General features: G+C 46.4%; 1 protein-coding gene across 1 annotated transcript in view; it reads left to right on the top strand.

The window, feature by feature from the left end:
- Positions 1-23,681, top strand: part of LOC139385823 (metabotropic glutamate receptor 5-like) — a 138,552-nt gene that overhangs the window by 90,836 nt on the left and 24,035 nt on the right. The window contains exons 6-8 of the mRNA XM_071131070.1: positions 20,249-20,484; positions 22,894-23,015; positions 23,598-23,681. The exon at positions 23,598-23,681 is cut by the window's right edge and continues 41 nt beyond it. Of these exons, the coding sequence (XP_070987171.1) occupies positions 20,249-20,484; positions 22,894-23,015; positions 23,598-23,681 (442 nt within the window). The remainder of the gene's footprint in view (positions 1-20,248; positions 20,485-22,893; positions 23,016-23,597) is intronic.

Raw genomic sequence — 23,681 nt, 5'->3', positions numbered from 1 at the left:
GATTGACTGTAGACCCTGCCACATGCCTCTTGTGTCTGAGCCGTTGAATTAAGATTCTACTTTGTCTCTGTACTGACGCTTAGCTTGTTTGATAGCCTTGCGGAGGGAATAGCTGCACTGTTTGTATTCGGTCATGTTACCAGACACCTTGCCCTGATTAAAAGCAGTGGTTCGCGCTTTCAGTTTCACACGAATGCTGCCATCAATCCACGGTTTCTGGTTAGGGAATGTTTTAATCGTTGCTATGGGAACGACATCTTCAACGCACGTTCTAATGAACTCGCACACCGAATCAGCGTATTCGTTAATGTTGTTGTCTGACGCAATACGAAACATGTCCCAGTCCACGTGATGGAAGCAGTCTTGGAGTGTGGAGTCAGCTTGGTCGGACCAGCGTTGGACAGACCTCAGCGTGGGAGCCTCTTGTTTTAGTTTCTGTCTGTAGGCAGGGATCAACAGAATGGAGTCGTGGTCAGCTTTTCCGAAAGGGGGGCGGGGCAGGGCCTTATATGCGTCGCGGAAGTTAGAGTAACAATGATCCAAGGTCTTTCCACCCCTGGTTGCGCAATCGATATGCTGATAAAATTTGGGGAGTCTTGTTTTCAGATTAGCCTTGTTAAAATCCCCAGCTACAATGAATGCAGCCTCCGGATAAAGGGTTTCCAGTTTGCAAAGAGTCAAATAAAGTTCATTCAGAGCCAACGATGTGTCTGCTTGGGGGGGGATATATACGGCTGTGATTATAATCGAAGAGAATTCTCTTGGTAGATAATGCGGTCTACATTTGATTGTGAGGAATTCTAAATCAGGTGAACAGAAGGATTTGAGTTCTTGTATGTTTCTTTCATCACACCATGTCACGTTAGTCATAAGGCATACGCCCCCGCCCCTCTTTTTACCAGAAAGATGTTTTTTCCTGTCTGCGCGATGCGTGGAGAAACCTGTTGGCTGCACCGCTTCGGATAGCGTCTCTCCAGTAAGCCACGTTTCCGTGAAGCAAAGAACGTTACAGTCTCTGATGTCCTTCTGGAATGCTACCCTTGCTCGGATTTCATCAACCTTGTTGTCAAGAGACTGGACATTGGCAAGAAGAATGCTAGGGAATGGTGCACGGTGTGCCCGTCTCCGGAGTCTGACCAGAAGACCGCCTCGTTTCCCTCTTTTTCGGAGTCGTTTTTTTGGGTCGCTGCATGGGATCCACTCCGTTGTCCTGTTTGTAAGGCAGAGCACAGGATCCGCGTCGCGAAAAGCGTCTATGGATTTCACATGACTGGGATGTACTACAGATATGCATCTGCTTGTCAGTATCTGGTGTGACCATTTGCCTCATGCAGCGCGACACATCTCCTTTGCATTGAGTTGATCAGGTTGTTGATTGTGGCCTGTGGAATGTTGTCCCACTCCTCCTGTTACGACGGCTGTGCGAAGCTGCTGGATACTGGCGGGAACTGGAACACGCTGTCTTACACATCGATCCAAAGCATCCCTAACATGCTCAATGGGTGACATGTCTGGTGAGTATGCAGGCCATGGAAGAACTGGGACATTTTCAGCTTCCAGGAATTGTGTACAGATCCTTGAGACATGGGGAGAGACTCATTATCATACTAAAACTTGAGTTGATGGCGGTGGATGAATGACATGACAATGGGCCTCACGGTATCTCTGTGCATTCAAATTGCCATCGATAAAATGCAATTGTGTTTGTTATGGGGCACTCTGTTCACAACGTTGACATCAGCAAACCGCTCACCCACACAACACCAAACCGCTCACCCACACAACTGCCATCTGCCTGGTACAGTTGAAACCAGGATTAATCCGTGAAGAGCACACTTCTTCAGCATGACAGTGGCCATCGAAGGTGAGCATTTTCCAACTAAAGTCTGTTACGATGCCAAACTGCAGTCAGGTGAAGACTCTGAGGAGGACGACGAGCACACATCTTCCCTGAGACACTTTCTGACAGTTTGTGCAGAAATTCTTCGTTTGTGAAAACCCACAGTTTCATCATCTGCCCGGGTGGCTGGTCTCAGATGAACCCGCAGGTGAAGAAGCCGGATGTGGAGGTCCTGGGTTGGCATGGTTACACGTAGTCTGCAGTTGTGAGGCCAGTTGGAAGTACTGACAAATTCTCTAAAATGACGTTGGAGGTGGCTTATTGTACAGAAATTAACATTCAATTCTCTGTCTACTGAGCCGGATAGACAATACGGCAGTCAGCATGCCAATTTCACACTCCCTCAACACTTGAGACATTGTGTTGTGTGACAAAACTGCACATATTAGAGTGGCCTTTTATTGCCCCCAGCACAAGGTGCACCTGCGTTATGATCATGCTCTTTAATAAGCTTCTTGATATGTCACACCTGTCAGGTGGGTGTATTATCTTGGCAAATGAGAAATGCTCACTAACAGGTATGTAAACAAATGTGTGCATATACATATTTAGAAACTTTGAGACCCTAGCTATGACTTTTCCTAAATGAGTTTTGCTCTAGAGGTTATACCACTTTTCCCCTCCTTCGTCCCCCCAAACATACCCCTTTATGGCATGTGAATAGCACACTTCTCTTTTCACTTCTGAACGGTCTCCCTGGCTTTGTGCTAGCTGGCTCATCAAGCAGACATGGTACTAGCTGTGCTAGCTGGCTCATCAATCAGACATGGTACTAGCTGTGCTAGCTGGCTCATCAATCAGACATTGTACTAGCAGTGCTAGCTGGCTCATAAAGCAGACATAGTACTAGCTGTGCTAGCTGGCTCATCAATCAGACATGGTACTAGCTGTGCTAGATGGCTCATCAATCAGACATGGTACTAGCTGTGCTAGCTGGCTCATCAAGCAGACATGGTACTAGCTGTGCTAGCTGGCTCATAAAGCAGACATGGTACTAGCTGTGCTAGCTGGCTCATCAATCAGACATGGTACTAGCTGTGCTAGCTGGCTCATCAAGCAGACATGGTACTAGCTGTGCTAGCTGGCTCATCAAGCAGACATGGTACTAGCTGTGCTAGCTGGCTCATCAAGCAGACATGGTACTAGCTGTGTTAGCTGGCTCATCAAGCAGACATGGTACTAGCTGTGCTAGCTGGCTCATCAATCAGACATGGTACTAGCTGTGCTAGCTGGCTCATCAATCAGACATGGTACTAGCTGTGCTAGCTGGCTCATCAAGCAGACATGGTACTAGCTGTGCTAGCTGGCTCATCAATCAGACATGGTACTAAGCTGCCAGTACAGATCATTGGAAAGAAGACTTTATGCCCAGTTTATGTGTCTATTTGTTTATGTTTGGCAGTCAGTGGAGGCTGGTGGAGCGTGGAATCGGGTAGTGAACCATAGCTGCTTGATAACAGTTTGGGTTTGGGTAGGTGGCCCAGTACATCACTGGGGCCAAGCTTCTTGCCATTCAGGTGTCAGAGGAAAGCCCCAAAAATTGTCAGAGATTCCAGTCACCCAAGTCATAGACTGTTTTCTCTGCTACCGCACAGCAAGCAGTAGTGGAGCGCCAATTCTAGGACCAAAAGGCTCCTTAATGGCTTCTACCCCCAAGCCATAAGACTGCTGAACAATTAATCAAATGGCCACCGGACTATTTACATTGACCCCCCCTTCCATTTGTTTTGTACACTGCTGCTACTTCCTGTTTATTTTAGTCACTTCACCCCTACCTACTTGTACAAATTACCTCGACTAACCTGTACCCCCGCACACTGACTCGGTACCTGTACCCCCTGTATATAGCCACATTATTGTTATTTTATTGTTTAATTTATAATAATTGAGACTTGATTGAAGTGGGCCGTTAATTGTGATGGATTATTAAAGGTCCAATGCAACTGTTTTAACATAAATCTCAATAGCAAATCATTTCTGGGTAACAAGTACCTTACTGTGATTGTTTTCACTTCAAATGGTCAAAAATAAACCAAAATAGCTTCTTAGCAAAGAGCAATTTCTCAAGCAAGAATTTAGTGGTCTGCCCATGTTTCTGCCTTATTCTTCCTATTGCCCACATCCCCCGGACACAAAATAGCAGCTAGCAAGATGGAGATCACTGAGTTTATTTTTAATGAGGGCATTTCGCAAGTGGCTAGTTTTCACTTGCGAAATGGCTAGTTATAGTGGCTAGTTTTAGTGAACTACCTTCACTAAAACCATAGGTTCTGGGATGTCTGGTTCGTGATTTGTTGGGAGAGTTGTCTGTCTGAGAGGACCCCCCGAAACATTTATTTTCCATTTTTGAAGTTACCAAGAGAGTCTGTCATTAATCCCAGAGCCTAGTCACTGCTGTTGCCTAGGGTCTGGGTTTCCCGAGACTAATGAATTCATAGATTAGAGCCTTTAATTCACACTGGAATATGATGGAATGAGAGACGATTTCAGGTGTTGGAATGATTAACTGCTGACTGAGTGAGTGTGATGGTTGTGTGACTGCAGAGCCCATATCTACCTGGCTCTGGTTGGCTGTATCTCTGTGATGGATGTATTATACCAAGCATCACCAACTAGACTGCCCCAGCAGGTCCCTAAGAATCTGGTTGGCTGTATCTCTGTGATGGGATGTATTATTCCAGGCATCACCAACTAGATTCAGCCACGGGCCAATATTTTCTTGAGCGGATAGTCGGGGGGCCAGAACATAATTACAGGTCATTTGACCTCAAATTGACCGCAAGAATCCCAAACAGATAAAATATTTGACTAAAACATAGTCATTTCAAACCTTGCTTACATTTGTATATGATCACGTGTCTCTCTATTATGCGTGGGAACAGATTTCTCAAATGAAAATCACTTGGAGCAGCTGTCCTGGTGTTTTTACAGTCTTTTATGTCCAACAATACAAAATAATATAAAATATACATATATGTATATTTTTGCTCAGAAAACTTGGGGGGCCAACTAAAACCCGCCAGTTTGGGACCCCGTATTGCACTGACAGAATACACAACAGACAGACACAATGTTCAGCGTGGGCTTGAAGCCAGGACAACAGCCCTGGAATCCCAAACGCATTTGATATGAAAGAGAGAGAGAGAAGAGAGAGAAAGAGGGACACAGAGATGGAGAGATAGAGAAGAAATATAGAGATAATGATAATTTGGGGGGTTCTTGTATTTGTCCTGTTACACAGTGTGTAATGGAAATGTTTTGTTGTTGCATATCCTAACTCCCTCTGAGACACGCACAGGGAGTTGAGTCACGGCCAGGGTCGCCATTGTACATCACCACGAAGAGAAATTAGGGTTAAGTGCCTTGATCAAGGGCACAGCGACAGATTGTTCACCTTGTCGGATCCGGTATTCAACCCAGCAACCTTTTGGTCAATGGCTCAATGCTCTAACACAGAAGGAGAGAGAGAGAGAGAAAGTGAGAGAGAGAGCGAGAGAGAGACTTTTGACTTTTTGTCATGAGTGAAGACTTGAATGAAATGAATGACACAGAAAGGACACCCCTGTCTGACTCCCGGGTCGACGTGTGCCAACCAGCTATTAGTGGCCAGTGCAGGTCACCCAGCCTTAGTAAACCCGCTGCCATCAGTCGCTACTACAGGGCCGATCTCAAAAGGATGGCTGAATTGTGGAAGATAGGCTCCTCCCTCACCCACAGCCCAGACTCCACACCCCTTCTCGCGGGGGCCTTAGCAGCTGCCAGGCCCTCAGCACTGCAGAGTAAAAGTCTGAGAGATTTACTGTACTCAGCCTCTCCAGCTTCATGAGGAACAGCTGCCGGTCCAACCCTAACCGCCAGCTCTCCTCAGCAGCGCGCCTGCTGGTTCCCTCCAGCCGAAATCAGTATGGTACAGCAGTCTTTGCGCCACGTTCAGTCGGAAATCAGCCACCCTGCTCTCCAGTTCCACCAGGCCCTGTCCTCCTTTGTGGATGGACATGTACAACACTGCCACCCTCAGCCAGTGAAGGAATGATCAGAAACAAATTCACCAGCTTGCGTTGCAGGTCTGCGAGCAGACTGGTCGGGGGGGGTTGAGGACAGCCAGTTTATGCCACAGGGAGGATATTGCAAGGTTGATTATCAGCACCCTCAGCACCCTCCCTCTATATGACACTTGGGACAGGAGCCACCTCCACCTGGCCAGTCTTGACACCACTACCTGTGACAGCCCCTCCCAGTTCTTCCTGATGCACCTCTCTGAGCCCAAACATGACATTAAACAGATCCTCATGATCCACTCTATCAAAAGCCTTCTCTTGGTCTAGAGAGACCAGTCCAAAGTTCACATTAGAAACTCTCGACAAGTCCAACATGTCCCTGATTAAGAACAAGTTGTCTGTGATTGAGTGTCCCGGTACACAATATTTTTTATTTTACTAGGCAAGTCAGTTAAGAACAAATTCTTATTTTCAATGACAGCCTAGGAACAGTGGGTTAACTGCCTGTTCAGGTGCAGAACAACAGATTTGTACCTTGTCAACTTGGGGATTGGAACTTGCAACCTTTCGGTTACTAGTCCAACGCTCTAACCACTAGGCTACCCTGCCGCCCCAATATGTCTGGTCCTTGTGTACTATAGAGTCCAGATGGGACTTCAGTCTGTTAGTGAGGACCTTAGCAAATATCTTGTAGTCTGCACAGAGTAATGCCACAGGCCTCTAATTATTAAGTTCACACAAGTCCCCTTTTTTGGGCAGGAGAGTCAGAGCCGTCCAACGGCAGCTCATCGACAACTCTCCTACCCCGACTCACTGACGCAACACGCAAAAGAGGTCCAGTCCAATTATTCCCCAGAATATTTAATAAAACTCCACTGGCAGTCCATCACCCCCCTGTCCACAGCCAGGGAACATCTGGGCTACGGCCTCTGCCAGTTCATGAGACAACAGAGAAATGTGAATTTCATCCCTCTGTGCCAGAGAGAGCTTAGGGAGTTATGCAAACAAAACCTGAGCACACATAGGATCACACAGTTCTGCCCTATACAACTCAGTATAAAACTCCACAGTCCGCTCCCACATCTCCCCCACCACAGAGGTCACCCTCCCATCAGACAGCCGGATCTCCCCACCACAGAGGTCACCCGCCCATCAGACAGACGTAGACAATGCATACCCTTGGCTTCACCACTCTGTCTTTCCAAACCAAAGAAGAAGGAGCTGGGAGCATCTATCTCCTTGAGCATGGAGAACCTGGCTCTTACAAGTGCTCCCTTTGCTTTAACCTAGAAAACACTGCCCAGGTCCCGACGTAACTCAGCTAAATTAGCCTGGAAGTCTGCATTGCCCAGTGCCAGAAAACAACTATTCATCTAAACAGCATCTGAAGGTAGACCCTTACACACGTCTGTGACCCACTTCCTCAACCTAAACCATTTCCTGGGTCAGAGGACACCATGCCCCTCATTTTTAATAGCGTGTTGTACTGATCTTACAAACTTTCCCAGATTTAAAAAAAAAGCTTAAAAATGAACCTTTTTCCCATCGTCTCATTCAGAAATCAAATCAAATCAAATCAAATGTATTTATATCTAGCCCTTCGTACATCAGCTGATATCTCAAAGTGCTGTACAGAAACCCAGCCTAAAACCCCAAACAGCAAGCAATGCAGGTGTAGAAGCACAGTGGCTAGGAAAAACTCCCTAGAAAGGCCAAAACCTAGGAAGAAACCTAGAGAGGAACCAGGCTATGTGGGGTGGCCAGTCCTCTTCTGGCTGTGCCGGGTGGAGATTATAACAGAACATGGTCAAGATGTTCAAATGTTCATAAATGACCAGCATGGTCGAATAATAATAAGGCAGAATAGTTGAAACTGGAGCAGCAGCACAGTCAGGTGGACTGGGGACAGCAAGGAGTCATCATGTCAGGTATTCCTAGGGCATGGTCCTAGGGCTCAGGTCCTCCGAGAGAGAGAAAGAAAGAGAGAATTAGAGAGAGCATATGTGGGATGGCCAGTCCTCTTCTGGCTGTGCCGGGTGGAGATTATAACAGAACATGGCCAAGATGTTCAAATGTTCATAAATGACCAGCATGGTCGAATAATAATAAGGCAGAACAGTTGAAACTGGAGCAGCAGCACGGCCAGGTGGACTGGTGACAGCAAGGAGTCATCATGTCAGGTAGTCCTGGGGCATGGTCCTAGGGCTCAGGTCCTCCGAGAGAGAGAAAGAGAGAAGGAGAGAATTAGAGAACGCACACTTAGATTCACACAGGACACCGAATAGGACAGGAGAAGTACTCCAGATATAACAAACTGACCCTAGCCCCCCGACACATAAACTACTGCAGCATAAATACTGGAGGCTGAGACAGGAGGGGTCAGGAGACACTGTGGCCCCATCTGAGGACACCCCCGGACAGGGCCAAACAGGAGGGATATAACCCCACCCACTTTGCCAAAGCACAGCCCCCACACCACTAGAGGGATATCTTCAACCACACACTTACCATCCTGAGACAAGGCTGAGTATAGCCCACAAAGACCTCCGCCACGGCACAACCCAAGGGGGGGGGGGGCAACCCAGACAGGATGACCACATCAGTGACTCAACCCACTCAGGTGACGCACCCCCTCCAGGGACGGCATGAGAGAGCCCCAGTAAGCCAGTGACTCAGCCCCTGTAATAGGGTTAGAGGCAGAGAATCCCAGTGGAAAGAGGGGAACCGGCCAGGCAGAGACAGCAAGGGCGGTTCGTTGCTCCAGAGCCTTTCCGTTCACCCTCCCACTCCTGGGCCAGACTACACTCAATCATATGACCCACTGAAGAGATGAGTCTTCAGTAGAGACTTAAAGGTTGAGACCGAGTTTGCGTCTCTGACATGGGTAGGCAGACCGTTCCATAAAAATGGAGCTCTATAGGAGAAAGCCCTGCCTCCAGCTGTTTGCTTAGAAATTCTAGGGACAATTAGGAGGCCTGCGTCTTGTGACCGTAGCGTACGTGTAGGTATGTACGGCAGGACCAAATCAGAGAGATAGGAGCAAGCCCATGTAATGCTTTGTAGGTTAGCAGTAAAAGCTTGAAATCAGCCCTTGCTTTGACAGGAAGCCAGTGTAGAGAGGCTAGCACTGGAGTAATATGATCAAATTTTTTGGTTCTAGTCAGGATTCTAGCAGCCGTATTTAGCACTAACTGAAGTTTATTTAGTGCTTTATCCGGGTAGCCGGAAAGTAGAGCATTGCAGTAGTCTAACCTAGAAGTGACAAAAGCATGGATTAATTTTTCTGCAACATTTTTGGACAGAAAGTTTCAGATTTGCAATGTTACGTAGATGGAAAAAAGCTGTCCTTGAAATGGTCTTGATATGTTCTTCAAAAGAGAGATCAGGGTCCAGAGTAACGCCGAGGTCCTTCACAGTTTTATTTGAGACGACTGTACAACCATTAAGATTAATTGTCAGATTCAACAGAAGATCTCTTTGTTTCTTGGGACCTAGAACAAGCATCTCTGTTTTGTCCGAGTTTAAAAGTAGAAAGTTTGCAGCCATCCACTTCCTTATGTCTGAAACACATTCTTCTAGCAAGGGCAATTTTGGGGCTTCACCATGTTTAATTGAAATGTACAGCTGTGTGTCTTCCGCATAGCAGTGAAAGTTAACATTATGTTTTCGAATAACATCCCCAAGAGGTAAAATATATAGTGAAAACAATAGTGGTCCTAAAACGGAACCTTGAGGAACACCGAAATTTACAGTTGATTTGTCAGAGGACAAACTATTCCCAGAGACAAACTGATATCTTTCCGACAGATAAGATCTAAACCAGGCCAGAACTTGTCCGTGTAGACCAATTTGGGTTTCCAATCTCTCCAAAAGAATGTGGTGATCGATGGTATCAAAATTAGCACTAAGGTCTAGGAGCACGAGGACAGATGCAGAGCCTCGGTCCGATGCCATTAAAATGTCATTTACCACCTTCACAAGTGCCGTCTCAGTGCTATGATGGGGTCTAAAACCAGACTGAAGCATTTCGTATACATTGTTTGTCTTCAGGAAGGCAGTGAGTTGTTGCGCAACAGCCTTTTCTAAAATTTTTGAGAGGAATGGAAGATTCGATATAGGCCGATAGTTTTTTATATTTTCTGGGTCAAGGTTTGGCTTTTTCAAGAGAGGCTTTATTACTGCCACTTTTAGTGAGTTTGGTACACATCCGGTGGATAGAGAGCCATTTATTATGTTCAACATAGGAGGGCCAAGCACAGGAAGCAGCTCTTTCAGTAGTTTAGTTGGAATAGGGTCCAGTATGCAGCTTGAAGGTTTAGAGGCCATGATTATTTTCATCATTGTGTCAAGAGATATAGTACTAAAACACTTGAGTGTCTCTCTTGATCCTAGGTCCTGGCAGAGCTGTGCAGACTCAGGACAACTGAGCTTTGAAGGAATACGCAGATTTAAGGAAGAGTCCGTAATTTGCTTTCTAATAATCATAATCTTTTCCTCAAAGAAGTTCATGAATTTATCACTGCTAAAGTGAAAGTCATCCTCTCTTGGGGAATGCTGCTTTTTAGTTAGCTTTGCGACAGTATCAAAAAGGAATTTCGGATTGTTCTTATTTTCCTCAATTAAGTTAGAAAAATAGGATGATCGAGCAGCAGTAAGGGCTCTTAGGTACTGCACAGTACTGTCTTTCCAAGCTAGTCGGAAGACTTCCAGTTTGGTGTGGCGCCATTTCCGTTCCAATTTTCTGGAAGCTTGCTTCAGAGCTCGGGTATTTTCTGTGTACCAGGGAGCTAGTTTCTTATGAGAAATGTTTTTAGTTTTTAGGGGTGCAACTGCATCTAGGGTATTGCGCAAGGCTAAATTGAGTTCCTCAGTTAGGTGGTTAACTGATTTTTGTCCTCTGGCGTCCTTGGGTAGACAGAGGGAATCTGGAAGGACATCAAGGAATCTTTGTGTTGTCTGTGAATTTATAGCACGACTTTTGATGATCCTTGGTTGGGGTCTGAGCAGATTATTTGTTGCAATTGCAAACGTAATAAAATGGTGGTCCGATAGTCCAGGATTATGAGGAAAAACATTAAGATCCACAACATTTATTCCATGGGACAAAACTAGGTCCAGCGTATGACTGTGACAGTGAGTGGGTCCAGAGACATGTTGGACAAAACCCACTGAGTCGATGATGGCTCCGAAAGCCTTTTCGAGTGGGTCTGTGGACTTTTCCATGTGAATATTAAAGTCACCAAAGATTAGAATATTATCCGCTATGACTACAAGGTCCGATAGGAATTCAGGGAACTCAGTGAGGAACGCTGTATATGGCCCAGGAGGCCTGTAAACAGTAGCTATAAAAAGTGATTGAGTAGGCTGCATAGATTTCATGACTAGAAGCTCAAAAGACGAAAACGTCATTTTTTTTTTTGTAAATTGAAATTTGCTATCGTAAATGTTAGCAACACCTCCGCCTTTGCGGGATGCACGGGGGATATGGTCACTAGTGTAGCCAGGAGGTGAGGCCTCATTTAACACAGTAAATTCATCAGGCTTAAGCCATGTTTCAGTCAGGCCAATCACATCAAGATTATGATCAGTGATTAGTTCATTGACTATAATTGCCTTTGAAGTAAGGGATCTAACATTAAGTAGCCCTATTTTGAGATGTGAGGTATCCTGATCTCTTTCAATAATGACAAGAATGGAGGTGGTCTTTATCCTAGTGAGATTGCTAAGGCGAACACCGTGATGTTTAGTTTTGCCCAGACACGGTCTCAATGGTGATAGCTGAGCTGACTACACTGACTGTGCTAGTGGCAGACTCCACTATGCTGGCAGACTGGCTAACAGCCTGCTGCCTGGCCTGCACCCTATTTCATTGTGGAGCTAGAGGAGTTAGAGCCCTGTCTATGTTGGTAGATAAAATGAGAGCACCCCTCCAGCTAGAATGGAGTCCGTCACTCCTCAGCAGGTCAGGCTTGGTCCTGTTTGTGGGTGAGTCCCAGAAAGAGGGCCAATTATCTACAAATTCTATCTTTTGGGAGGGGCAGAAAACAGTTTTCAACCAGCGATTGAGTTGTGAGACTCTGCTGTAGAGCTCATCACTCCCCCTAACTGGGAGGGGGCCAGAGACAATTACTCGATGCCGACACATCTTTCTAGCTGATTTGCACGCAGAAGCTATGTTGCACTTGGTGATCTCTGACTGTTTCATCCTAACATCGTACCCTTCACAGTTCCCTCACCGTGTACTTTGACCCCTCTGCCTGCCTGCCTGCCTGCCTGCCTGCCTGCCTGCCTGCCTGCCTGCCTGCCTGCCTGCCTGGCTGTTAGCTCTGGATCCATTGAGGGGGAGTCTGAAAAGAAAGCCTCCTCATCGATCTCTTCCTCAGACTCACCTTCCTCCTCCTCATCTCCATCTTACATCCTGACCACCTGCCCGTTCTCTCTAGTTGGGGCCTCCCCCCCAGCACCAGGCAAAGGTTCCTTAGTCCCTTTAACCACACCAGCCTCTCCCCTCCCACCTCCTTTCTTCTCCCCCTCTTTCCTCTTCCGCATGACACCCTCCTCCATCGACCCTGGTCGCTTGCCCTTCCCCACTATACTCTCCTCATCCACTAGCATAACCTGACTAGACCCAGCCTCATATACACCACCATCCATGACATGACTAAACCCAGTCTCAGCTACACCACCATCCATAACATGACGAGACCCAGCCTCATCTACACCACCATCTATAGCATGACTAGGCCCAGCCTCTGCTGCCAGCGTCTCATGGCCCCCTGCACGTTGACCTCGATTTCCCCCTCTGGCGCTTGCACCCTCACCTTGTCTACGGCCTTTATGTGGGCAAGCAAAGCTCTTATGCCCCAAATGCCCACACTCACAGCACCGTAGACTATCTGTGTTGGCAAACACCGCATAGAGACCCTCCCCATGCCTCAATTTAAAATGCACATTTAACTGTTGCTCATTCAGAAACATGAACACTTGCCTCCGGAACGAAACAACATGCTTAATGGCATCTGCATGAAAACCGCTAGCAGACTTACCAAAACTCAGCTCTTTCCTGATTTGATCATCCATAATAAACGGAGGCAGATTCGCAACTACCACGCTAGTCGAAGGAGTCGAAACAGGAGAAATCAGCACCAACACATCTCTTGCAAATATTCCACAAGCAATCAGCCTACCAACCAAATGTACTCTTTTCATGAACAGAACCACAGCTTTGCTCATTCTGGATGCGGAATGTATAAACCCAGCCTCTCTGTTCACCGACCGCGAGCAGAACCTCCTCCACCTTATTTTCAATCTCAGGAACACACCTGAATCAATGTCGTAATGACAGCGTCTCCTCCGCACTAGACTGCAAAGCCATTGCACACACCACACCGTTCAAAACTAGGAAACTAAAACTCTGTCCTCTTTCTAACGTTGAAAAAAAACAGTGGCTATGCTAAACTAACATTGCGTTAACCCTCCACCATAGAAAATAACAATTTTAAGAAAAGACCAAGAAAAGAATGTAAGAAAATAAAATATGTAAAGACAGAGCCCTCCACACAGCCTCTCAACTAAAAACACTCCCAGCATGCACTGAGAGAGAAAGAGAGAGAGAAAGAATTTAAACCTTTTCAACATTTCTCGTTAGGACCGTCATGTAGCTATTTTATTGTGATCCAGTGCATAATTGATCGGCTGCTGAGTGATTGATGAGGATATTGATGAAGTAATCTGGGGATTGAGATGAGGACAGTTTTTTTATTGCCAAGGGGTGGACTAGCAGTGGAAACGCACACACGCACACCCACACACACCCACACACACACACCCACACACACACACCCACACCACCAGCACCACCAGCACCACCACTACCAACACCCCGACCACCACACCAATGTTGCCAACCCTATGAAGTGACGTAAAATTCAGATAACGAACTTCGAGAAAATGCAGGGGAAAAAACGTATGAAAACTAAAATGTAGAAAATACTTAAACGTTTCATCATAATATATGCACAAACTGTTTCGACTGGGAAGCATACGGTAAGCTTTACACGCATGAATAGCCTGTGTCTGTAGGCTGCTGCTACATGCAGGGCCTAACAGAGGCCTAACAGAGAGACATGCATCTCTCAGGGACAAATGCCAGAACCATGACTTAGGATCTGTGCTGGTTGGGAGCAAGGGAGGGGTAGAGGGGGAAAGAGAGAGAGAGAAAGACAGAAGGAGCAAGATGGAGAGAGAGAGAGAGAGAGAGAGAGAGAGAGAGAGAGAGAGAGAGAGAGAGAGAGAGGGAGAGATAAAAAGTTGGAGGGTGGGAGAGAGAGAAGCTACAGAGGGAGACAGATGGGGAGAGAGAGAGGGGAGAGAGGGGAAGAAATATATAAATTAGTCAAAAGAAGTAGGGTGGGAGAGTGAAAGAAAGAAATTGAGGGTGGGAGAGTGAGAGAGAAGCTACAGAGGGAGACAGATGGGGTGACGGATGAGAGAGAGATAGAGAAAAAGAGAGAGAGATGCAGACACCTCCTGTCTCCAATCAGGATGTAGTTTAGAGTAGTTTGGAGTGCAGCAGTTTGAGAAAATGAGTTTTTGTTCTCTGGGGGCTTGGAGAGCCAGGATGGCATGACCGAGTGAGGAGAAAGAGAGAGAGAGAGAGAGAGAGAGAGAGAGAGAGAGAGAGAGAGAGAAAAAGAGAGAGAGAGAACAAGAGAGAGAGAGAACAAAAGAGAGAGAGAGAGAGGAAAAGAGAGAGAGAGAACAAAAGAGAGAGAGAACAAAAGAGAGAGAGAGAACAAGAGAGAGAGAGGAAAAGAGAGCAAGAGAACAAGAGAGAGAGAGGAAAAGAAAGAGAGAAAAGAGAGGAAAAGAGAGAGAGAACAAGAGAGAGAGGAAAAGAGAGAGAGAGAGAGGAAAAGAAAGAGAGAAAAGAGAGGAAAAGAGAGAGAGAACAAGAGAGAGAGGAAAAGAGAGAGAGAGAGGAAAAGGGGGAGCATTTCAATCAAAAAAATCTATCTTGTTCATTATTTTCAAATTACAGCATTACAGTTCATCCATGTGTATGTGTGTGTGTGTGTGTGTGTGAGTCTATTACGTAGTGTGGAAGATGCCTCCTATTTTCTGTGCAGTGTAGTAGTGTCTGTGCATGAATGTTCTCTAACAAGCTGTACGCTTTGCTATACACACTCACAAATGAGGGACATTACCGTACGACAGACCACGTATTCGCCCTGCACACCCTAATTGACAAACAAACAAACAAAAACAAAGGCAAAGTCTTCTCATGCTTTGTTGATTTCAAAACAGCTTTTGACTCAATTTGGCATGATGGCCTGCCACACCAATTGTTGTGTTAGAGGGAAAACATACACAGTATAAAATCCATGTACACAAACAACAAGTGTGCGGTTAAAATTGGCAAAGAAAACACACATTTCTTTCCACAGGGCCGTCGGGTGAGACAGGGATGCAGCTTAAGCCCCAACCTCTTCAACATATACTACTGTTCAAAAGTCACTTAGAAATAAATGTCCTTGTTTTTGAAAGAAAAGCACATTTTTTGTCCATTAAAATAACATCAAATTGATCAGAAATACAGTGTATACATTGTTAATGCTGTAAATTACTATCGTAGCTGGAAGCGGCAGATTTTTTATGGAATATCTACAGTGCCTTGCGAAAGTATTCGGCCCCCTTGAACTTTGCGACCTTTTGCCACATTTCAGGCTTCAAACATAAAGATATAAAACTGTATTTTTTTGTGAAGAATCAACAACAAGTGGGACACAATCATGAAGTGGAACGACATTTATTGGATATTTCAAACTTTTTTACCAAATCAAAAACTGAAAAATTGGGCGTGCAAAATTATTCAGCCCCTTTACTTTCAGTGCAGCAAACTCTCTCCAGAAGTTCAGTGAGGATCTCTGAATGATCCAATGTTGACCTAAATGACTAATGATGATAAATACAATCCACCTGTGTGTAATCAAGTCTCCGTATAAATGCACCTGCACTGTGATAGTCTCAGAGGTCCGTTAAAAGCGCAGAGAGCATCATGAAGAACAAGGAACACACCAGGCAGGTCCGAGATACTGTTGTGAAGAAGTTTAAAGCCGGATTTGGATACAAAAAGATTTCCCAAGCTTTAAACATCCCAAGGAGCACTGTGCAAGCGATAATATTGAAATGGAAGGCGTATCAGACCACTGCAAATCTACCAAGACCTGGCCGTCCCTCTAAACTTTTAGCTCATACAAGGAGAAGACTGATCAGAGATGCAGCCAAGAGGCCCATGATCACTCTGGATGAACTGCAGAGATCTACAGCTGAGGTGGGAGACTCTGTCCATAGGACAACAATCAGTCGTATATTGCACAAATCTGGCCTTTATGGAAGAGTGGCAAGAAGAAAGCCATTTCTTAAAGATATCCATAAAAAGTGTAGTTTAAAGTTTGCCACAAGCCACCTGGGAGACACACCAAACATGTGGAAGAAGGTGCTCTGGTCAGATGAAACCAAAATTGAACTTTTTGGCAACAATGCAAAACGCTATGTTTGGCGTAAAAGCAACACAGCTGAACACACCATCCCCACTGTCAAACATGGTGTTGGCAGCATCATGGTTTGGGCCTGCTTTTCTTCAGCAGGGACAGGGAAGATGGTTAAAATTGATGGGGAGATGGATGGAGCCAAATACAGGACCATTCTGGAAGAAAACCTGATGGGGTCTGCAAAAGACCTGAGACTGGGACAGAGATTTGTCTTCCAACAAGACAATGATCCAAAACATAAAGCAAAATCTACAATGGAATGGTTCAAAAATAAACATATCCAGGTGTTAGAATGGCCAAGTCAAAGTCCAGACCTGAATCCAATCGAAAATCTGTGGAAAGAACTGAAAACTGCTGTTCACAAATGCTCTTCATCCAACCTCACTGAGCTCGAGCTGTTTTGCAAGGAGGAATGGGAAAAATGTTCAGTCTCTCGATGTGCAAAACTGATAGAGACATACCCCAAGCGACTTACAGCTGTAATCGCAGCAAAAGGTGGCGCTACAAAGTATTAACTTAAGGGGGCTGAATAATTTTGCACGCCCAATTTTTCAGTTTTTGATTTGTTAAAAAAGTTTGAAATATCCAATAAATGTCGTTCCACTTCATGATTGTGTCCCACTTGTTGTTGATTCTTCACAAAAAAATACAGTTTTATATCTTTATGTTTGAAGCCTGAAATGTGGCAAAAGGTCGCAAAGTTCAAGGGGGCCGAATACTTTCGCAAGGCACTGTACATAGGCGAACAGAGGCCCATTATCAGCAACCATCATTCCCGTGTTCCAATGGCACGTTGTGCTAGCTAATCCAAGTTTATCATTTTAAAAGGCTAATTGATCATTAGAAAACCCTTTTGCAATTACGTTAGCACATCTGAAATCTGTTGTCCTGATAAAAGAAGCAATAAAACTGGCCTTCTTTAGACTAGTTGAGTATCTGGAGCATCAGCATTTGTGGGTTCGATTACAGGCTCAGAATGGCCAGAAACAAATAACTTTCTTCTGAAACTCGTCAGTCTATTCTTGTTCTGAGAAATGAAGGCTATTCCATGTGAAAAATTGCCAAGAAACTGAAGATCTCATACAACGTTGTGTACTACTCCCTTCAAGGAACAGTGCAAACTGGCTCTAACCAAAATATAATGAGGAGTGGGAGGCCCCGGTGCACAACTGAGCAAGAGGACAAGTACATTAGAGTGTCTAGTTTGAGAAACAGACGCCTCACAAGTCCTCAACTGGCAGCTTCATTAAATAGTACCCACAAAACACCAGTCTCAACGTCAACAGTGAAGAGGCGACTCCGGGATGCTGGCCTTCTAGGCAGAGTTCCTCTGTCCAGTGTCTGTGTTCTTTTGCCCATCTCAATGATATACATTATATACATGAATACATGATATACGTGACATACATTATATACATGAATACATGATATACATTAATAAATCATATACATGATATACAGGAATACATGATTAAATAATATTCATGATGTACATGATATACAGGAATGCATGAATAAATGATATACATGATATAAATTATATACATGATATACAGGAATACATAAAATAAAGGAATACATTATATAAATTATATACATGATATACAGGAATACATAAAATAAAGGAATACATGATATACATTAATACATGATATACAGGAATACATGATATACAGGAATACATGATATACAGGATATCATGGATACATGCTTCACTTCAACAAGCCTTCCAAATGGTCCTGTGATATCTGATATCTTCCTTCCTTCCTTCCTTCCTTCCTTCCTTCCTTCCTTCCTTCCGTCCGTCCGTCCGTCCGTCTGCCTGCCTGCCTGCCTGCCCCCCCTCCCCCCCTCTCTCTCTCTGTGTGTATGCATCTCTATGTTTTATATGCATTATGTTTGTGTGTGTTTTGACAGATTAGATGAAAATGGAATTTCACTCATAATTTAAAATAACACCTCTCTTTTTCTCTCTGTCTCTCTCTCCATCTCTCTCCATGTCTCTATTCTCTGTGTGTGTCCTTGAGGTGAGAGTAGCAGAGTTTGGTCAGTCTGATAGAAATGTTTTCATTATTTATGGAGTGAGTGTGTTATCCCTTCTCACCTCTCTACAGTGAGATGTAATTTAACACAATAAGAAGCTCTCCAGCTGGCCTACACACACGCACACGCACGCACGCACGCACGCACGCACGCACGCACGCACACACACACACACACACACACACACACACACACACACACACACACACACACACACTGTGAGCCGCCACTGTGAAGGCTTCATACATAGAGAAGGTGTAACAGCATTGGTTTTGTGTGTTTTTTCCCTCCTTTCTGTGTGAGAGGCGGAACTGGTGTGTGTGAGCTACAGAGAAGGTGAGGGAGAAACACAAACAGTGTTTCTGCTGATGAATAGTGTAGTTACCCTTGGTTACCCCTCCTGCCTCCTCCACCGTCGCTTCTGCTTCTCATAATTACAGTTCGGGACCAGGGTTTCTGCCTGACACAAAAGGAGAGCAAATGATTTGAAATGCAAACCCCTAAAAAAAGTTGTCACTCCAATTTATATTTCAACTTCAATACACAGATAAAGAATCAGCAGAAAATGCCGACAGAATACAGGCGCACATAAACAACCAACGACGTCAACCAGTGGACACCTTGGGCCTTGTGCCAAAGACGTCAACCAGTGGACACCTTGGGCCTTGTGCCAAAGACGTCAACCAGTGGACACCTTGGGCCTTGTGCCAAAGACGTCAACCAGTGGACACCTTGGGCCTTGTGCCAAAGACGTCAACCAGTGGACACCTTGGGCCTTGTGCCAACTACGTCAACCAGTGGACACCTTGGGTCTTGTGCCAAAGACGTCAACCAGTGGACACCTTGGGCCTTGTGCCAAAGACGTCAACCAGTGGACACCTTGGGCCTTGTGCCAAAGACGTCAACCAGTGGACACCTTGGGCCTTGTGCCAAAGACGTCAACCAGTGGACACCTTGGGCCTTGTGCCAAAGACGTCAACCAGTGGACACCTTGGGCCTTGTGCCAACTACGTCAACCAGTGGACACCTTGGGCCTTGTGCCAAAGACGTCAACCAGTGGACACCTTGGGCCTTGTGCCAAAGACGTCAACCAGTGGACACCTTGGGCCTTGTGCCAAAGACGTCAACCAGTGGACACCTTGGGCTTTGTGCCAACTATGTCAACCAGTGGACACCTTGGGCTTTGTGCCAACGACGTCAACCAGTGGACACCTTGGGCCTTGTGCCAAAGACGTCAACCAGTGGACACCTTGGGCCTTGTGTATAGAACAGACACGTCAACCAGTGGACACCTTGGGCCTTGTGTATAGAACAGACACGTCAACCAGTGGACACCTTGGGTCTTGTGTATAGAACAGACACGTCAACCAGTGGACACCTTGGGCCTTGTGTATAGAACAGACACGTCAACCAGTGGACACCTTGGGCCTTGTGTATAGAACAGACACGTCAACCAGTGGACACCTTGGGCCTTGTGTATAGAACAGACACGTCAACCAGTGGACACCTTGGGCCTTGTGTATAGAACAGACACGTCAACCAGTGGACACCTTGGGCCTTGTGTATAGAACAGACACGTCAACCAGTGGACACCTTGGGCCTTGTGTATAGAACAGACACGTCACTTCCAGAACCTAAGACCAACCTTCTTGTTTTTCAGTGACTTCACTATGTTTCTAACGTTCCTTTTAAATCCCTTCAACGTTTATTCATGGTTCCTAACTTCTATGTCCCTTCTGTCCCACTTGTCCCAGTGATGGCTGGGCGGACCGGTACGATGTGACAGATGGGTACGTGCGCGAGGCGGCGGGGGGAATCACCATCAAACTGCAGTCAGCTGATGTGAAGTGGTTTGATGAGTACTACCTGAAGCTGCGGCCGGACAACAACCTGAGAAACCCCTGGTTTCCTGAGTTCTGGCAACATCGCTTCCACTGTAAGCTGAAGGGACACCCACAGGAGAGCCTCAAGTACAACCGCACCTGCAGCAGTGAGTATACACACATTTATGTATAAGCAGGCACACACTCAGACAAGCATACACACGCATGCAGGCATGCACACTGTTCTGGAAACCAGGTGTGTTTGTGGGCATCAATGATGACGTCAAAGGATGTATGAAGTAGCTCTCAGATCTGACCAGTCCATTCAACACATCTGGACAAGGAGGCTCTTTCATTAAGCCTGTCGCAACATTCACTCCTCTGTTCATTCAAAAATCTGCATATTCAGCAGGGCACTGTGTGTGTGTGTGTGTGTGTGTGTCTCTCTCTCTCTCTCCCCCCCTTTCTCTCTTGTCTCTCTCTTTCTTTCTCCCCCTCTCTCTCTTTCTCTCTCTCTCTTTCTCTCTCCCTCTCTCTATCTCTCCTTCTCTCTCTTTTTGTCTCTCTCTCTCTCTCTCTCTCTCTCTCTCTCTCTCTCTCTTTCTCTCTCTTTCTCACTCTCTCTCTCTCTCTCTCTCTCTCTCTCCCCTTCATCTCTCTTCACCCCCCTCTCTCTTCCCCCCTCTCTCTCTCCCCCCTCTCTCTCTCTCCCCTCCACCCCCCCCCCCTCTCTCCCCCTCTCTCTCTTCCCTCTGTCTCTCCCTCTCTCTCTGTCTCTCCCCTCTCTCTCTCTCTCTCTCTCTCTCTCCCCCTCTCTCTCTCTCTCTCTCTCCCTCTCTCTCTCTCTCTCTCCACTCTCTCTCTCCCCCCTCTCTCTCTTCCCTCTCTCTCTCTCCTCTCTCTCTCTCCCCTCTCTCCCCTCTCTCTCCCCTCTCTCTCTCTCTCTCTCTCCCCTCTCTCTCTCTCTCCCCCTCTCTCTCTCTCCCTCTCTCTCTCTCTCTCTCTCTCGCCTCTCTCCCCTCTCTCCCATCTCTCCCCTCTCTCTCTCTCTCCCCTCTCTCCCCTTTCTCTTCCCTCCCTCTCTCTCTCCCCTCTCTCTCTCTCTCTCTCTCCCTCTCTCCCCTCTCTCCCTCTCTCCCCCCTCTCTCTCTCTCCCCTCTCTCTCTCTCTCTCTCCCCTCTCTCTCCCCTCTCTCTCTCGCTCTCTCTCCCCTCTCTCCCCTCTCTCCCTCTCTCCCCCCTCTCTCTCTCTCCCCTCTCTCTCTCTCTCTCTCTCTCTCCCCTCTCTCCCATCTCTCTCTCTCTCCCCTCTCCCCTTTCTCTTCCCCCCTCTCTCTCTCCCCTCTCTCTCTCTCTCTCTCTCTCCCCTATCTCCCCTCTCTCCCCCTCTCTCTCTCTCCCCATCTCTCTTTCTCACCATTCATATGCAAAACTGCCGGTGTGTTTGATTTCTTCAAAAGGACTCATGTATTCTAATGAAAATGAACTGAACAAGATGAGACAGAAGCCCTGTTTATACCTGGACCTAACACCTCCGGAGGTAGTCCATGATGCATCTTATATGGACATCCTTGAAGTGTAAACAAATCCGGACAACGAAAGCATATACATTCGGCCAACGTCCCAACATCTCAACAAAAAAATCCCACCGGCCAGTTGAATTAAGATATATTTTTATGTTTTGTCTGTACTTTAAAAGGTTCCCAGAATGTTTCATTATGTTGTGGGAACAGTCTGGTGGGAACATTGTGGGGACATCACAAAAGATATGTTCCCAAAACACAAAAACTGTGCGGATGATTATTCGAGACAAATCTCAGGTCATCTTGATCGGGTGACAACAACCACATGTTAATGCAAGGTGTAACCACGGCTAGAGAGGAGAGGTGTGGGAGGAGACGAGTACAGAGGGAAGAGAGGGAAGGGAGGGTGTTTGAAGTTCATAAAGCAGGTTGAGTTTCATGAAGGCAAAACTGGTTGTTAGATACAGGTTGTTCTAATTGGTCTCTTTTTTTCTCTCTCCCTACATCCCCTCCCTCCCTCCCTCCATCCTTATCCCCTCCCCCCTACCTCCCTCCATCCTTATCCCCCTCCCCCCTCCCTCCCTCCATCCTTATCCCCCTCCCCCTACCTCCCTCCATCCTTATCCCCCTCCCCCCTACCTACCTCCCTCCATCCTTATCCCCCTCCCCCTACCTCCCTCCCTCCATCCTTATCCCCCTCCCCCCTCCCTCCCTCCATCCTTATCCCCCTCCCCCCTACCTCCATCCTTATCCCCCTCCCCCCTCCCTCCCTCCATCCTTATCCCCCTCCATCCACCCCTCCCCTAACCTTATCCCCCTCCCCCCTCCCTCCCTCCATCCTTATTCCTCTCCCTCCCTCCCTCCTTATCCCTCTCCCTCCATCTCCCCTTCCTCCCTCCTTATCCCCCTTCCTCCCTCCCATCTCCTCCCTCCTTATCCCCTCCCTCCCTCCCTCCATCCATCCTTATCCCTCTCCATCTGTCTCCATCTCTCCCCTTCATCCATCTTCCCATCCTCTCTTTTTCTGTCTTTCTCCTCTCTGGTTCTCTCCCAGAGCGGGAGTCATTGCGACAGCAGTATGCCCAGGACACTAAGATGGGCTTTGTGATCAATGCCATCTACTCCATGGCCTATGGGCTCCATAACATGCAGCGCTCACTCTGCCCAGGGTACCAGGTTGGTGCTACTGGACTTGGCTGTACTAACAACAATCTACCGTCACTATTATCGTTGGTTATAGTTGGGATTGTTCATATTGTTATTGAGATGACGACGATGATGATGGTGATGATGATGGTGGAGATGATGATGATGATGGTGATGATAATGATGATGTTGATGATGATGATGGTGGAGATGATGATGATGGTGGAGATGATGATGATGATGGTGGAGATGGTGAGGATGATGATGTTGATGATTCTGATGATGATGATGGTGGAGATGATGATGGTGATGATGATAATGGTGATGATGGTGATGATGATTCTGATGATGGTGATGATGTTGATGATTCTGATGATGGGGATGATGGTGATGGTGATGATGATGATGATGGTGATGGTGTTGATGATGATGGTGATGATGATGATGATGGTGATGGTGTTGATGATGATGATGATGGTGATGATGATAATGGTGATGATGGTGATGATGATTCTGATGATGGTGGTGATGATGGTGATGGTGATGGTGATGATGATGATGATGGTGATGGTGTTGATGATGATGGTGATGATGATGATGATGGTTGTCTAGGGGCTGTGTGATGCCATGCGACCTATAGATGGTGCCACACTGCTGGACTTCCTGATGAAGACCAACTTCACAGGCGTGTCTGGA

Source organism: Oncorhynchus clarkii, chromosome 27 (assembly GCF_045791955.1).
Source record: "Oncorhynchus clarkii lewisi isolate Uvic-CL-2024 chromosome 27, UVic_Ocla_1.0, whole genome shotgun sequence".
In the NCBI taxonomy this organism is placed as follows: Eukaryota; Metazoa; Chordata; class Actinopteri; order Salmoniformes; family Salmonidae; genus Oncorhynchus; species Oncorhynchus clarkii.
Note: the sequence above shows the minus strand (reverse complement) of the source record. Positions and strands in the feature narration are given on the sequence as shown.